The following is a 17,782-nucleotide window of genomic DNA, read 5'->3' on the forward strand; positions in this document are numbered from 1 at the left end:
TGTAATATTAATTATGAATATAAATATATCAATAAATAATTATTAATTATGAAATGGTATCTTTCAAAAGACATGATTTTATTTTATGATAAGGTATTTAATATATAAATGAAGCTCGTATTATATTATTTAATCATATTAATTTATTCTTATATAAATTTTAAGTATTTTGGATTATTAACTTATGAGTTAGGTTTGGTTATCACATTTAGTATTAAAGCTATGTTTGATTTGGACTTTTGACCACACTTTTATGAGAAATAATTTTTATGATCCCAATTTTTAGCCACATTCTTATTAGAAATAGTTTTCTTATCATAAACTTTGGTTACACCTTTTTAAAAACTTTTAACCACATATACTAAAATTTTCAAAATTTCTTCCTTCCAAATGATTAACCATATAAAACATTTTACCCTCTACCAATTTTAAAAAAATAATTCAAAAAACAAAAATAATCTCTACCAATATTAAATTTAAAATCAACCAAAAAATAAAAAACACTAATTTCAAATTTGAAAAAAATCACACATCCCATTTTATAACACCCAACTCTCAAAGCATACCATGACATTCAAAACTCAAAAATTACACCCCAAATCTATGGCAAAAAGCACTTACAAAACAAAATCAAATCAATAAAGATATTACTGGAAAAGAATAAAAAACCTAAGTCAATCAAGCCATCTAAACCTTCACTAAATTAATATAGTATTGTGTTACTACTATGTACATTTAAATGGTATAAATATAATAATAAAACAATAATCTATTTTAAAAAATTATATATAGAGCCTATTACCATGGTTGATATCATTAAAAAATGATATTCTTTTAGAAAAAAGCCAATTTCAGTGTATATTTAAAAAAATGGAAATAGCAAAAACTTTTTCCACATCTCAAGCCTCATAGTAAGAAAAAATTAGAAAGAGACATTTGTTTCTATATTCTCGATTTCTGCTCTATCTACAAACTCGTAGCTACCCACAGAAACAGTGGGTAGATCAAGAACTTCTTTAGACAAACTATCATCTTCCAAATTGAGTTCATGGAGGATATGATAGAAAGTGATGTGTTCAAAAGGCTGAGCTATAGCCCTAATGTCTGAAAAAAGTGTTTCAAGTCCAAGGATGTTCACTTCAACATTCTTGTAAACCCAATCAATAACAAATTTTGAGTCACCTGTAATCTGCAGTCTAGACAAGCCTTTTTCTATATTAGCTCCAAAAGAAACCATAATGTTGTAAATTCAACTTTGTTATTCAAACCTTTGCCAAGAGAGTACCAACAATAAATAAAGTGGAAGTGATTAAAATATAGAACTATCCCCATGATGCATCGAGGGGGTGGCCCTACCTTGCCCCATCGAAATAACCCCAAGGGGATTCATAATCAATTTCAAGCATGTTGGGCACTCTAGGCTTGCTTGGGTTCGAGTCTGACTTATATGCCTGAGCTAATGCGACAACATTTGCACACCTTTTTGGCACGATAGCCTTGTCTTGGAAAACACTGAGATTCCAAGCACACCAAATTCAAGCAACCAGAAGGCACAAGAGAGCTTTTGAGGTTGCAACCTAATTGTCCTACCACCATGAACCTGAAAACGTCACCAAGAGAAGAGCCCCCTCATCTTGACTTTGGCTTAAAAATTTACCATAAGAGAGAAGCTACTTGAGCTACATAGTTGCACTGTAATAAAAAATGACAGTAAGATTCATCATGGGATTTTCATGGGGGATACTGATCTGGTCCTTGCCAATGAACTATGAGCTTAACTATGAGTTTCTAATATATGTGGCTTGCGAGTTGTTGCACATATATGGGGAGGTTGCTAGTTCCCCATCAATAATTTTCATTTAAAAAAATATGCAAAGGTGTAGTCCCCTTTTAAGATGAACGAGTGGTTGGTACAATGGGATATTATCCCCTCCACTTAGTTTAAATCTCATGAGGGAACATTTTTTGATCCGTTATGTGGAGTCTCGGCTCTTATTAAGTCATAAATAAATCACTGGTATATCTAGCTTAGGAGACTTACCAATTCACCATCTCAAAATCAAGTTGTACCATTAAACCTATTTAAACTATAGCTATTAGACACACTCATCTCAAAATCAAGTTGTACAATTAAACCTATTTAAACTATATCTATTAGACCACTCATTTCTTAATAACTTGATAAACTAATTGCCGAATACATCTTATTTCAACTTAAGGTGGATGAAAATTTGTTGATTTTTATTTATATTTATTTTTAATCCAATGCCTAGATTGATTCTCAAGGGAATATGTTCAACATATACGTAGTCTTAATGCTTATCCACCTTTTCCTAGGGATTTGAGATTATTCCAATTCTAATAAGTTCATTGACTTTTAATAAATTTTAAAAATTATATTTGTGCCATGTGGGTCCTTGCCCACCAATTTCCTAGGAATTTGAAATTATTCCAATTCTAATAAGTTCCTACATGATAAATTCCTCATTATGATTTATAACATTAATTTATATATAAGCAAATTTTATTTAGCAAAATGGTCCATTACTTTTAATAAATTTAAAAAATTAGATTAGTGCAATGTGGTTCCCCCACCCACAAATTTCCTAGGAATTTGAGATTATTCCAATTCTAATAAGTTCCTCATTATTATTTATAACATTCATTTATACTTTTTCTTTTAAGTTAAAGTTGACCCATAGACTTTTTATACATGATTAATAACGTAAATATGTGCATTAGTAAAGCATTTTTCCTATGACAATAATTTTTTTGATTATATTTATAAAACCTTCAACTATATCAACCACATTAATATTTTTAATGTAATTATACTAATAACTTATTATTCATAAAACATTATAAAAACAAAAATACGATCCATAAAACATTATAAAAACAAAAATAAATTCCTTACATCAATTTCTTTCTTTAATTCCTTTTGCCTTTCTCCGCTTCCAGAATTATTTTATGAGTATTTTTTTTGAACGTTACATAGCAGATCACAATTTCCCCATTATGCACTTTGAAAAAGGCACTTCCAAAAAGCATAAAACAAAATTTAAAAGAACCACAATCTTGATTGAAAATCTCTTCGAACCAACCACAGGCTCATCGAGGATACAGCTCCCTCCATTGTTCTCACTCCCTCTTTTAGAATTGTTTGAATGTATTCCCAAATTCTTACACAGTTTCCGTAGATCTGATCGCATATATAGAAGACGCGTGCACTCGCTTTTATCTTCCACATGGCGGAGGCCACACAAAGAGACACCAGGTGGCAATTGACAACTTCAAAATGAATCTCCAACTCCAGTCTCTGTAAACAAAATGAGAGCCAAACCCATTTCGGAATTCTCTGAAAAATATACACCAATACCTTCATTCTGAGATAGTTGGAAGCCAGTACAGTCCGTAAACGATAAGGCATTGACGGTTTCTAGTCAAGTACGCCATGGAAGAGAGCAGGAAATCTCTGCATGACAGGAAAATTCTCGTCAACTTCGAAATTGCATTAGTCGTTGCAAAGAACGAGGAGGTAGAGGAGGCTGAAAAACACCCACAAGAAGATGCAGTGAAACGCTTGATGAGAGAGCTCGAGAACAGAGGCCTTGTCCTGGATATTGTTCATGGCATTGCAGATAAGACCTTCATTAAGGTTTGAAGATATATATTCTTTTCTAGGACGAAATGACATATTCTTTTCATTGATTTGGTATTTGGATCGCAGGGCATGCTTCGTTCTCAATGAGAGTTTTATTGGTGAGCGTTTTTCAGGTTGGAGCACCTGTGCAGGTTCTTGGCCGGGCTGCTGAACGTCTTAAGATTAAAAAGCCCACTTATATTGGTTAGTTTTCTTTTCTGAAATGGATAAAAAATCCATCTGTAAGTAGGCTTTATCTTTCGTTTTTTTTGGCTTGAATGTCTGGATACTGTTCAGGTTTTCTGTTAAATCAAAACCAGTAGACATTACTGATTCTAATACTCCAACACCCATCTGTCCAACCCAACGCAACCCAGAAGTCCAACCTGGTCCAAAGCTTTTTGATACCATCATGTTGAGGTTTTTAGTTACATTAGTTACATCAAAATTGATCGGCATTTATAAAGTTTCAGTCCTTTACTATGAAAAGCTAGGTTTGCAGCCCGATGTTATTTGGTACACTCTTTTTACAATTTCGGTTTGGTGGCTCGATAGCCCGTTACAAAAAAAATGAATGAATGATATTTTAAGGTCTACAACACTAAATAAAAATAGTTTATGAGATTCAATATTTTTTTATTCAATTTGATGATTGATGATGAGTTCCAACCATCCCCTTTAAAAGAAAAAATAGTTTATGAGATTCAATTTTTTTTTTATTCAATTTTTTTATTCAAATTGATGATTGAGGATGAGCTACAACCATCCCAATCTCAAGAAACTTATGCTAACATAAAGTTTCAGTCCTTTACTATGAAAAGCTAGGTTTGCAGCCAGATGTTATTTGGTACATAACTTTTTTTACAATCTTGGTTTTTACAATCTCAGTTTGGTGACTCGATAGTCCGTTACAAAAAAATGAATGAATGATATTTTAAGGTCTACAACACTAAAAAAATAGAAAATAGTAAAAATAGTTTATGAGATTCAATATTTTTTTATTCAATTTGATGATTGATGATGAGTTCCAACCATCCCCTTTAAAAGAAAAATAGTAAAAATAGTTTATGAGATTCAATATTTTTTTATTATTATTATTTTTTTATTCAAAATGATGATTGAGGATGAGTTACAACCATCCCAATGTCAAGAAACGTATGCTAACATATTCCCATAGACAATGCTTGCTAACATATTCCCATAGACAATGCTGACACTTATGATAAAAGATCCTCATAATCTATGCTAAAAGATTCAATACATTTCTTATTCAATTTTTTTATTCAAATTGATGATTAATGATGAGTTCCAAGAAACTTATGCCAACATATTTCCATAGACATTGCCACACAATACCACGAAACCTATGCTCAAAGATTCAATACATTTCTTATTCAATTTTTTTATTCAAATTGATGATTAATGATGAGTTCCAACCCTCCCCTCTGCTGGAAAAACAATGCCGATCCTAACATATTCCCATAATTTTCTCTTGTCCTTATTCCATATTTTTCATAATAAAATGTTTTTTTTATTCCATATATTCCATAATAAAATGTTTTTTATTATTATTCAAATTCATGATTAATGATGAGTTCTAACCATCCCCTTTCCCCTTCCTGAAAATGACAATGCCAACCCTTCCTGAAAATGACAATGCCAATAGCGACAATGCTAATACTAACATATTCATATTCCGGTAACTTTCTCTAATGTCTTTGAAGGACATCGCATTCCATTCCATAGTAAAATGATTTTCCAAAAAGTCTAAATTAAAAATGACTTGATAGCCCAAAAAAAGCTATAAGAAAAAAACCTAAATGAAGAATTAAAATTTTAAAATTTTTAATAATGTGTCCCACTGGTCTTACTCGGTCTCTAATACCACACATGCCTTCACACCGAAGAAACCAAACTCTGTAGTCCCCAACCAATAGACTCACATCTCCATTTCCATCACCATCACCATTGCTTGTCCCTCGGGCTGGGCTGGGCTGCACTTGTAGTTCCTTGTCCTTCAAGTTGGGCCACCACTTCCACCTCGGGCTAGGCTGGGCTGCACTTGTAGTTCCCTGTCCTTCAAGTTGGGCCACCACTTCCACCACTTCCACTTCCCGGGCGCCTCACCCTTACTATTACCTTAATAATTCCATGTTCCCGGTCCTGAGTTGAAAATTAATTCATATTCTCAAGGTGAATACCAGGGTGATTGGTTAGTCCACAGCAGTCCGCTAATGCCGCTAAACATATTGCATTTTTTTTGAAACAAAAAAACCACTAAGCGTATTGCATTTCTTCAAAATCTTCCAGGACTGTAACTCACTGTCACTTGGCCTTGCCAGATGCCATAGTTAATCATGAAGTATAGCTCTCAGAACATAGCACAATAAGTAGCCGGATTAATGCATTATCATATTGAACTCCTTTCTCTGTCAAGAAATATTGAACTCCTTTCTCTGTCAAGATTTACTTGCTTGATAGATGTATGGGCTAGTAGTAACTGCTGGTAATGATCATTCTGTACTTCGCATTTTTTTTGGCCGGCTTTTACATTTTTAAGAATTTAGGGTCTGAAGGTTTCCTAATCACGAGTTGGCATTCCATTTTAGACAATTTAGGGCCTAATTTGGTTTTCACTAAACCTGAGTTCAGAAATCAGCAAGAAAATATCTCCAGTACCGCATTCAGAGGTATCTATTTTCTCAAAATGAATGAACATTTGGCCTTGTAAAGGAATGGATTCTCTCTTTGTATGGCGGCTTTCAGAATAAGGGGTTTTGACTGAGGTTCAAATAGGGTTCAATGGCGGATGAAGGGAATATCTGGTTTGTGAGCCTTTAATGATGAATCCACCTTTTGTTGCACGCTGCCATCCATTCCACTCTCCGCCTTTTGCTACACGCTGCTATCCGTTCCACCCTCTTGTGACAGGACTGACCATTGAGTTGACGGAGGCTCTAAGTCTCTGCAGCTTGGTGGGTATTGTCGAACAATATCCAATGACCCTGTTTTCATTTGATGGAAAGCTGCCATTCACCTTCATGAGATTTAATCAGGCACAATATTGAGCTCGCGCTGCACCTCTGGTGAATCTTCGGTACGTCTTACGTTTAATGTTGGAGTGTAAAAACCTTATTCCCACTAGAGACTTGAAGAATATCCAATCCATTTGAACTCTAGAGCAAATATAAATGAAAAGCGGAAGTCACCGTTAGTATACACGCCAATGCCAACCATGCGATCTATCGTTCCCTTCGTCGGTACCATACATGTCATGACATGGAAATACTAGATATAATGCAGGAGCACCCAGCTGACACAGGCTTTAAGGCTCTGCAGCTTGGTGGATATTGTTTGCCTAATTGATTTGCCTGCCTGATACCTACGTGGGTAGTAAATCCTGTTATTGATCATTCTGTGCTTGGCATTTTTTTCGATTGGCATTCCATTTTCAAAAATTTAGGGTCCTAAATTCTTCCTAATCTTTGTTTTAGAAATTAATAAGAAAATTTGTTCAATAGCTCATTCAGTTTGTCAGTTGACATAGTTAATCATGATGCATTATAACATAGCACAATAACTGGCCACATTAATGCATTAACACAACAGCATCTTCTCCCGAAGATTGAACCCTGGCTTCTGTCCAGAATAGTTGCGCTTGTCGGGATATTATTGGAATTATGGCGATAATACCGCCAAAACCAACCTTGGCGATAATGTTGGCAGTAATTATCACGATAGTTTAGATAATTATCTTTTTTTGGGTCAAGTAAGAGTGGAGCCTTCAATTAACCTCAAAAACAAGATTACATATGGTACACGTCTTTACAAGTGTAAAGACCAGCAAAAGACAGACCTATTGATGAAAACAAGCAACAGGGTCAACAAAACCCGAAACATCACACACAAAACAAATTTAGACGCTTCCCATTCTCAACTTATCGCATTCTCGGCTTATTGCATTCTCAACTTATCGCACATCGCATTAACTGCAAGCCGCCAACACTTGAAACTGCGAAATGCGAGAGTAAACCTCTGCCGTTCGATCAACCTATTGATCTAACGGTCCAAAGTCCATCGCAACCTCGCAAACCTCGGCCCATCGCAAAGTCGCAAAACTGAGTTTATCGCTGGCCAGACTCTTTTACCGAAAGACAAATTGCGATTAAATCTCCGTCGTCGATCTGGTTCTTGATTCGACGGTTGTCACAACATCGCTTCGGGAACTTGCGCGCCCCTTAACCACTATCCGGACCCGATAAAGAAAAAGAACCTTTGATCTATAAAAATTCGGGTCCGCTCTTCGACTTAACCACCCACCAACTTCAAACCCGATATCCATTCGATGACGGGGCACTTAGATCCAACGGTCTGCGGCTATTCAACTAGCATGTGGGTTACCAGTAGCTGAACCCCCGTAATGGAATAAGACGTCAGCGCGTGGATATAAGATCGACGGTCAGGATTTACTGTGGCACTTCAACCAGGCTCAAGGACTTCCGCCCGCTCCTACTCCCGCTAAACTTGTCCACCAAATATGTCCGTTGATCCTCCATGATCTAACGACTCCTGTGCATCGTTACCTCACCTCTTCATCCTTCTCTTCACTTCGGGTTTATGCCATTCCTTCATCTCCCGCTGGTCTTCCTCCTGCTCCTTCTTCATTGGTCTGGAGATTCGCCATGTCTTTGGCTGCCTGTCGTTGACAATCATCATGTAGTTTACCAGAGGGTATAGACTCCCAGTCATACCGAATATAGCTTTCCTTACATAGCACCCCTTCATTTGCCAGACGATCAACTAGCATATTGGCTTTTCTTCACACATGAACAAAGCTGATGGTTCTCAGGGTTCGCAAGTGGGAATGAATACGCTGAAAGACCTGCGAGAGCCTCCAGTGTTTCGACACTTTTCCAGGTGCCGTTCCATTACACATCTTCTTGGCCGCATTAATGACCAATTCAGAGTCAGCTTCAATGATGGCGTTGTGTAAATTTGCCTCCATCAGGATTTCCAGGCACTGCTCTAAGGCCATAAGCTCCGCCATGTTGTTTGTGGCAGTCCCCAAATGACTGTGGAAGATATTCTTTATGCGCCCCTGCTCATCTCTTATGACACCGCCATATCCAACCATCCCTGGGTTGCCCTTAGAGGCCCCGTCTATATTGATTTTCAAAAAACTAGGAGGAGGAGGTTGCCAGATATCTTTACCAGCAGTTGTTTTGCTCACACCCTTGCCAGCGCCTTGGGGAACCAGAGAATGGAGACCCAACTGCATCAGTATGCGAGCATCCTGGGGCGAAGGGGGGTCCTCAGGAATTTTCCACATAAGGGCTCCTACTGTATCTTTAAGCTGTCGTAAAATTTGGACAATGATACTCTGGGTTGAGCCTATTTTGTTCTTGAAAATCCTGTCGTTGCGTTCTTTCCATACATCCCAGATAATAAAGCCTGGAACTAGAGTCCAAGCCTTGTTAATGATTTCATTATCTGAGAAGTCTTTCCTCCAATTCTTCAAAGTGTTTGTGATGCTGAGTTTGTCCCTGTCTGTTTGCCTGAAGACTGAGGCTGCCCAATCCCACACGGTAGAGGTGAAGGGGCGGAGGTTTAGTAAATGCTCCATCTTCTCCTCTTGTAAGCCACATAAATGGCATTTATATGGGCCAACAAATCCCTTTTTCAGAAGATTCTCCCATGTGAGAATTTTCTTTTGGTGAACCAACCACATAAATGATTTGCTTTTCATCCATTGCGGGTTCTTCCAAAGGTCATTCCAAACCTGATCAGGGTTTGGATAATCGAAACCTAGGGCCATTCATTTAGCTTCTTTGAGGTTAAAAGTGCCTTCAGTGTTTTGAATCCATCTCATTTGGTCAGACGAGGAAGACACCAAAATATTCCTCTGCTCCAAGTCAAGAGCAAGGGAATCTGCCTAGGCCCTCAAAGGACTCTCTTCACTGTAACCAAGATTCTTCCACATTCTCCATTTACCATTGTCCCTTACCTGATCCCAGAAGTCACTTACCATAAGTAAACCTTTGTTATCAGTGTCATTTTTGAGAGTGGTTAATTCTTCTCTAAACAAATTTGGTTCCTGCTACCAGTTATCCTCCCAAAACTGTGCAAGGTTCCCATCTCGAATCTCCCAGAAACTATGCTGCTGGACAATGGCTCTATTTTCCCAAGCAAGGTTCCAAATGTGGGAGCCCTTGATGAGTCCTGACATTCTGATATGATCCCTCTCCTGCCAGTTATTTGCATATTTCTGCTTCCAAAGCTTAGCCCAAGGGGTAGCCGATTCCTTGAGCCACCTCCACCAGAGTTTGGCTCTCGATACTCTACTGAGGATTTCAGGGTCATGAAGCCCCAAACCACCATGAGCCTTAGGTTTGCAGAGCTTGTCCCAAGCTACCAAAGCCCACTTCTTTTTCTCTTCCCCTTTGCCCCAAAGAAAATCTCTTTGAATATTCCTGATTTGTTGTATAACTCCTTTAGGAGCAGGAAGAGCTGACAACATGAAAATGGGTATGGCCTGCAAGATAGCCTTTGTAAGCACAAGATGCCCTACCAAATTCAAAGACTTGCAAGTCCATTTCTTGATCTTGTCCTGAAGTTTGTTAATTATTGGCTCCCACACTCCCTTGCTCAGAGGTTTGTCCATAAGAGGCATTCCAAGGTACTTAGAAGGTAACTGATCCCTTTGAAACCTGAGAATTCTGGTGAGGTTCCTCTGAATAGCAATGTCAGTGTTAAAAAAGAAAACCTTTGATTTGTCAAGGCTTACCTCTGTACCAGTGGCCATAGCAAAGTCGTTCAAGATTTGTTTGAAAGCTTTGGCTTCCTTGACCATGGGAATACCCTGCAGCATAGTGTCATCCACAAATTGTTGATGAGTTGAAGCAACACCATCTATGGTAAGTTTCAGTCCCTGGATTCTTCCTTCAGCATTTGCCATTTTGATCGCTCTACCTAGCCCTTCCATCATGAGCACAAAGAGGAAGGGGGAGAGCGGATCTCCTTGTCTGAGACCCCTAGAAGGCATAAAGGTTCTAGAGGGTGAGCCATTAAGCAGGATTGAAAAACTAGCCGTGGATACAAGGGCCATAACCCATCTAATCCAGTTGTGGTCGAAACCATAAGCTTTTAGCACTGCCCTGATGTAAGACCAACTGAGCTTATCATAAGCTTTCGCTAGGTCAAGCTGTATGATCATACCAGCTTGTTTATTGCTCTTAAGAGAGTGTACCACCTCGTGAGCTTGTATGATGTTGTTGAGAATCTGTCTTCCTTCCACATAACCAGTTTGCTCCTCTGAGACAAGAGTTGGAAGAAGGGCCTTGAGTCTGTTAGCGATCACTTTGGAAATAATTTTGTACACCACATTACATAAAGCTATGGGTCTGAATCTGTCCGGTGTCATTGCTTTTTCCTGCTTTGGAATCAAAGCTATGAAAGAGGCATTGAGAGCCTTCAAAACTGTTTTGGATCTTCTTGAGTCTTCCACAACATCAAGGATGTCTTGTTTGACTGTTTTCCAGCATGCTTTGAAGAAGTCCACATTGAACCCATCCAGGCCAGGAGCTTTCCCATTTTGCATCTCATTGATAACTTCACTGACCTCATCTTCAGACACTGGCTTGTTAAGATTGTGATTGTCTTCCTTGGTTACAAGCTTGGGAATGTACTTTGTGAAATTGTTAATGAACCATGATCTGTCGAAGAGAGGCTCCTCTGCTATGCTAAGGAAGTGTTGAACTAGGACATATTCCATTTCTTTGTGGGAGACAAGCTCTTTCCCTTGAACATCTCTGAGTTTTGAAATTTTGTTATGTGACCTGTGATCCAAAGTTGATTTATGAAAAAACTTCATGTTTCTTTCCCCTTCTCTAATCCATTGCACCCTCGATTTCTGTCTCCAGAAAATCTCCTCTTGCATGCATCTATCTTCCCATTCCTTCTGAAGAGAATCGGCTTGAGTTTTCCTTTCCTCGGTAAAACCATTTGTGATGATGATCTGATTAATCCCCTGGAGTTTCTGTTCAACTTCTCTTTTGGCTTTGAAAATATTACCAAACTCTTTTTTGTTCCAATCTTTAAGTCTGGATTTGATGTGTTTAAGTCTTTGTTGCAGCATGAACATTTTAGTGCCTTGAACAGGCATATCTTCCATCCACCATTTGTCAATATTGTTGGTGAAGTCAGGGTGAGAGAGCCAGACATTTTCAAACCTAAACGGTCTGTTCCTCGGTGTACCCATAAAAGTGGCTTCAAGCTGGACAGGCTAGTGGTCCGAGCCTCCAAAGGGAAGGATTAAAGCTGACATGTCAAGGCCTGTGAGAAGGAGGTCCTCTGAGATTATGAATCTATCTAGTTTAGAGGCAACTTGAGAAGCCCCTCCCCTCTTATTGTTCCAGGTGAAAGTGCCATTTATTGTTTTAGTATCCACTAGTCCCATGTTATTTATGAAGTTCTGGAAGGCAATGGAGTCTCTGCCTAGTATTCTGGTGCCACCTTTTTTCTCTGTAAGAGATTTGATCATATTGAAATCCCCTGCCAGAATCTAGGGCATATCAGGATATCTCTCTCTCAGCTCCTCAAGGGAGGTGAGAAGCTTGAGTTTGTCTTCTAGTTTTTGAGGACCATAGATGTTTGTAATCATGTAGATCTCCTTATCACCCAAAGGTTGAATCACCAGCGATAGATAGTTCCTGGACGCTTCAACATCCAGGATTCCAAGTTTCTGGGGATCCCAAAGCGTAAGAATCCCCTCCGTCGAGTTATCTGCCTTAACCTCTAGATACTCATACTTGATTAACCATTTGCTATGTATTTCTCTGATCTTGTCCATCGAACACTTTGTTTCTTGAATAAAAACCATATCTGGTTTTTCTTCTTTTATTCTACTGCTAAGATTTCTTTGTTTCCTTTTACTTCCTAGACCCCTAATGTTCCAGGTTGTAAGCTTCATTAAGAAAGGTTTGTAAAGGAGTAACTGGTGAGATCTCTCATCTTACCTGAGTTAATCATGAGTTTCCCACATTCGGTCAGCAGCTCATTCTGTCTTTTTCTTCCTCTTTTCCTACCCGGGTTCTTGGAAGAGTGCCCCGGTGTTTCCTCCATTGTTTTCATCCCTCTATTCTCCTGGCTGTCATGGTTTCTTTTGACTCCAGAACCCTTCGATTGGGATCTCCATAGGAAGAGCTGTTGAACCCTGTCAAACTCCTCTTTTGGCAGGGAGTCAACCCCTTTGGTAATTCCTTGCTCCAAAAACTTTTCTAGATCTAAATTCTCCCTCTCTAGAATCTCCTGCAGTTCATGGTCCTCCGTTCCCGCCTCACTTGGGGTCATCTCATGGTCCCTACTGAGCTCCATAATGCTTGGTAGATCATCCTTTTGTTGGCTGTTCTCTGGTATATCCTCCATGCTAGCATCCCTTTCCTTCTCAGTGGGATTAGTCTCTGATTCCTGGTTTGCCCCGTTGTTTCCAACTTCTTCTTCTAAGATCTTGAAACTATTGTGGCTCAGTTGCCCGTCCTCGTTGATTTTCTTTTGGTACCACTTTCCTCCTTTCCCTTTACCCCCCACCTTAGTGAAACCCTCGAGATCTTTGCCTGTGGTGGTTTTCGTGTTGCTCTCCAGTTTGTTTGATGGGCAGTCTCTGTATAGGTGCCTGTGTTCATGGCACTTACGGCACCTAAATGGGACATGTTCATAGTCCACCGCCTGCACCCATTCTTTGTCATACACTTCTAAAATGATCTCGTCCAGAAGTGCCCTAGATAAGTCCATTTCCACACAAATCCGGGCAAAGGAAGTGTATTTGCCTCTTAGAGTCACATCTGATATCTTTATAAAATGCCCTAGCTTGTTGCCGATAGCCTTTAGAGACTCCAACAACCAATAATCTAAAGGAAGGGAGTAAAGTCTTATCCATACCGGTACCGAAGTGAACGTTTCTCGTTCTGGGACAAAATTCATCACCCATGGTCGCATGTAAAGGCTTGCAGCAGCGTAAAAATAGGGTCCTCCCTCGAACACTTTGTCTTTATCCTTGCTCCAGAAACTTTTCTAGATCTAAATTCTCCCTCTCTAGAATCTCCTGCAATTCATGGTCCTCCATTCCCGCCTCACTTGGGGTCATCTCATGGTCCCTACTGAGCTCCATAATGCTTGGTAGATCATCCTTTTGTTGGTTGTTCTCTGGTATATCCTCCATGCTAGCATCCCTTTCCTTCTCAATGGGATTAGTCTCCGATTCCTGGTTTGGCCCGTTGTTTCCAACTTCTTCTTCTAAGATTTTGAAACTATTATGGCTCAGTTGCCCATCCTCGTTGATTTTCTTTTGATACCACTTTCCTCCTTTCCCTTTACCCCCCACCTTAGTGAAACCCTCGAGATCTTTGCCTGTGGTGGTTTTCGTGTTGCTCTCCAGTTTGTTTGATGGGCAGTCTTTGTATAGGTGCCCGTGTTCATGGCACTTACGACACCTAAATGGGACATGTTCATAGTCCACTGCCTGCACCCATTCTTTGTCATACACTTCTAAAATGATCTCGTCCGGAAGTGCCCTAGATAAGTCCATTTCCACACAAATCCGGGCAAAGGAAGTGTATTTGCCTCTTAGAGTCACATCTGATATCTTTATAAAATGCCCTAGCTTGTTGCCGATAGCCTTTAGAGACTCCAACAGCCAATAATCTAAAGGAAGGGAGTAAAGTCTTATCCATACCAGTACCGAAGTGAATGTTTCTCGTTCTGGGACAAAATTCATCACCCATGGTCGCATGTAAAGGCTTGCAGCAGCGTAAAAATAGGGTCCTCCCTCGAACACTTTGTCTTTATCCTCTAAGCTTGTGAACACCATCGTAAAGAAGCCCTTGGACCCAAGGTGAAGGTTTATTTCTCCCTTTGGTTTCTAGTGGTTCCTTATCCATGTGTGCAAAGCCTTCTCTGTCGGCCAAATCCCCATAAATTTGCATATAACCGCGTGTTCCGCCATGTGATCTCTGTGCACCTGTAGCACTAGGTCACTTAAAACTACCCGAGGAATAATGGTCGACTTGGGTTTACAGACCCCTGTCGCACTCATAGGTGCAACTTTCTGACTGCTACCCCCTGTCCTCTTCTCCCTGCTATCTTCCTCGTGATTCTCTTCCTGTCCGTGAGGTCTGATATTTCTTGTGTTAATATCCTCAGTTGTCACCTCCGTTGGTTTCTTGAAGCGATGCTGACCAGCTCCCTTGCTTCTGTTCGTAGCTACTTGACTGTAGGAGGGAGCAGAACTCCCTCCTCCGCATCCCGCCATGGTTACCAGCGGCCAAACCCTAACTCAAACCCTAGTTCAGATTGCAGAGCCACCCTTCCAGGTCCGTTCCTCGGTGACAAACTTTCTTCAAATCTCACATAGTTAGATAATTATCACTATGTGATAGTTTAGGTAATTATCACAATAATTTCGAAATTATCACCCTGTCTCTGTCAATTTCAACATATTACCATTTTTTTTCTTTTAACCCTAATTTTCGTCTAGTAGTTAATGGTAATATTAAATTGTTAAAGTAAAAGTGACATTTTCCTTTATCTTTCATTTTAACATTACCATTAATTGACTCAGGATGTTTGAGAGTGGTTTCAACCTCATTGAGTTTCATATAGAGAAAGTAGAATTTTAGATCTCACTCAAAATCCAACAGACTACAGGTTTTAGGATTTCAGGATTGGTGGGATTGCAACATTTCTACTGAATTCTATGATGTATCCTCATGGAACTAACATTTAATCAAGATCACCAAACCCATGTACCTCGATGTTAGTGACATTCACTCGTGAGCTCCTCCTTCATGACCCTAGTAAAAATGTACACTTCATGCAAGCAAAATCAGGATCTTGATGAGGAGGATCTGAATATAGGAAATGATTGTGATTTTATGTAGCCTTTTTGTTGTAGCGTGATTTTCTTTGGATTTTGGAGGTCATTTAGAGCATCTTTATTGATCTATTTTGAGTCAGAGATGGATTGCACTCAATGATATTTGGTTAGATGCACCCTTGCTATATACATGAGAAATTTTGCATATTTATAGTAATTTGGATTCATATGGATGCACATGAATTGTATGTTCTATGTATTTTTGGGTTGACCAATCTTTCGGTTCAGTTATGATAACATTGCTGATGATGCTGACCATTTTCCATCAAACAAACAAGGGGAAATCTGTTGTTTTCATTGCTATGATTCATCTCATGAGATACATTTTATTTTTTATTTTTTATTTTGATATGATTTTGTATCATTCTATTAGATCTTATGACTCAGGACAAATATCATATTTCAATATCAATATTCTATGTTTCACTTGACATTTTATACATCTTATATATTGATTTTACTGTCATGTTTATGTAGCAATGTGTTTGTTTGATGTTCATGTTGTTTTAGAAGTTAAAAATTGAAATAAAATAGTTATTGTTTTAAGTTTCCCGATAATTTCTGATATTGCCAATGACGATAAATGTAACGACTCCAGACAGCCCACTTGATTTACCTTCCTGATACCTTTGTAGGTAGTAACCGTTGTTAATTATCATTTTAAACTTAGCGATATGGTGGATTTGCACACTGGTTAAAAAAATGTGTCGGAGCAGATCAGAGATGCACACACCATGCCTCTAATCTAATACAGCAGAGATATGTAAATGGAATGTTGAATATCAAAGTTGGATATCTATTTCCTATTACCCAGGATTTATACTTGCCCTTGGCATTTGGCATGGTTAATCATGAGGTATCATAACATAGCACAACAACTGGCCGCATTAATGCATTTATACAAGACCATCTACCCATGTAGCCTAGCTTCCTGATATATATATGACTTCATCAGTAACCACTGTTGATCATTCTGTACTAATTCACATTTTTTTTAAGTTGGCATTCCATTTTCAAGAAGTTAGTTGCCTGAATATATCCTAATCATGGTTTTAGAAATTAGTAAGAATAGTTTTCCAATATCTCATTCAGAGTGGGCAGTTGCTAATAATCAAATTTATGCTATGAATTGCAATTCGTTTTAATGGGATTGGAAAAGGAAATGGTAAATTTTGAATTATACTAGGCGATGATGAGAATGTATGTCAGGTTTTATTAGCATTCTTGATGTTAATCGGAGCTGTTTATGATCCAGGTATGGACATCCAGTTTGATTGGAAGTATAGAGATGCATTTGTGAGGCAGCCAGACAGTTCTCTGTTCAGCTGGCCTGAACGTTATCATTGTCTGAATCATTTGATCTATGGAGTGGTGGGTTAAACTGATATTTTAGTTTCCTTAATGTGGGGATCATTTTGAAGGATAGAGTGTCTTTGGTCTAGTGGGTTTCGGCAATCTAAGGATTTGAATTCTAGATTGCATTCCACTGATGTTGCTTTAGATATCATTGAAGTTGGCTTTAACACAAGTCCTCTATTCATCAACATTTGTTCTGAAATTCTTATCAATTCTAATTGCCTGCATCCATATTCTCTCAAAATAATCAAAGTTACATGAAAATCAATGAGCGATAATGAGTTGCGCACTGAATGTACTCTGAGCTCCATTCCAGGAGATCAGATAAACAATGTAACAATACATCATACCTTTTCTTAGAGTGAAAATAAAGAAGAATATTTTCTTCTGAGGAACACTTGGCAAGTTTAAAAATCTCTTTGCTAATCTATGCAGGTTAATGAGACAGGATCACCTATAAAGTTAATTGATGTTGAAGAATGCCGAGAAATTGAGTGGAACTCTGATGAACCGTTGATTGTAAGACTGAAAACCGAAGGAATTGTCAAAGAAGTTTTTCCTTTACATGGTATATGACTTATAAAGAGCTTATCTGCAATTTTTAATCAATTATCATGTGCATGTTTTAAATGACATAATCCTATTTTTATTTTAGATGAAAAGCAGAAGAAGGAGCTTTTGCAGAAGTGGGCTTACAGGTGGTTGGATTTCAGCTCACAGCCAATAGATTCAATATACTCGTACTTTGGGGCCAAGGTGAGGCTTTTATTGACATTATTTATAGGATAGATATTATTCTGTTAACTCTGATATCACAGCCAATAGATTCAATATACTTGTACTTGGGGACCAAG

At 38.5% G+C, this 17,782-nt stretch overlaps 1 protein-coding gene across 1 annotated transcript in view; it reads left to right on the forward strand.

The window, feature by feature from the left end:
• The first annotated feature begins 3,171 nt into the window (after positions 1-3,171).
• Positions 3,172-17,782, forward strand: part of LOC149258541 (anoctamin-like protein Os01g0706700) — a 202,911-nt gene continuing 188,300 nt past the window's right edge. The window contains exons 1-5 of the mRNA XM_089371960.1: positions 3,172-3,658; positions 3,778-3,847; positions 16,828-16,943; positions 17,364-17,496; positions 17,584-17,684. Of these exons, the coding sequence (XP_089228086.1) occupies positions 3,455-3,658; positions 3,778-3,847; positions 16,828-16,943; positions 17,364-17,496; positions 17,584-17,684 (624 nt within the window). The 5' untranslated portion in view covers positions 3,172-3,454. The remainder of the gene's footprint in view (positions 3,659-3,777; positions 3,848-16,827; positions 16,944-17,363; positions 17,497-17,583; positions 17,685-17,782) is intronic.

Source organism: Pinus tabuliformis, chromosome 6 (genome assembly GCF_031772625.1).
Source record: "Pinus tabuliformis cultivar Carrire ecotype Pingquan chromosome 6, CPIR1, whole genome shotgun sequence".
NCBI classification, from domain to species: Eukaryota; Viridiplantae; Streptophyta; class Pinopsida; order Pinales; family Pinaceae; genus Pinus; species Pinus tabuliformis.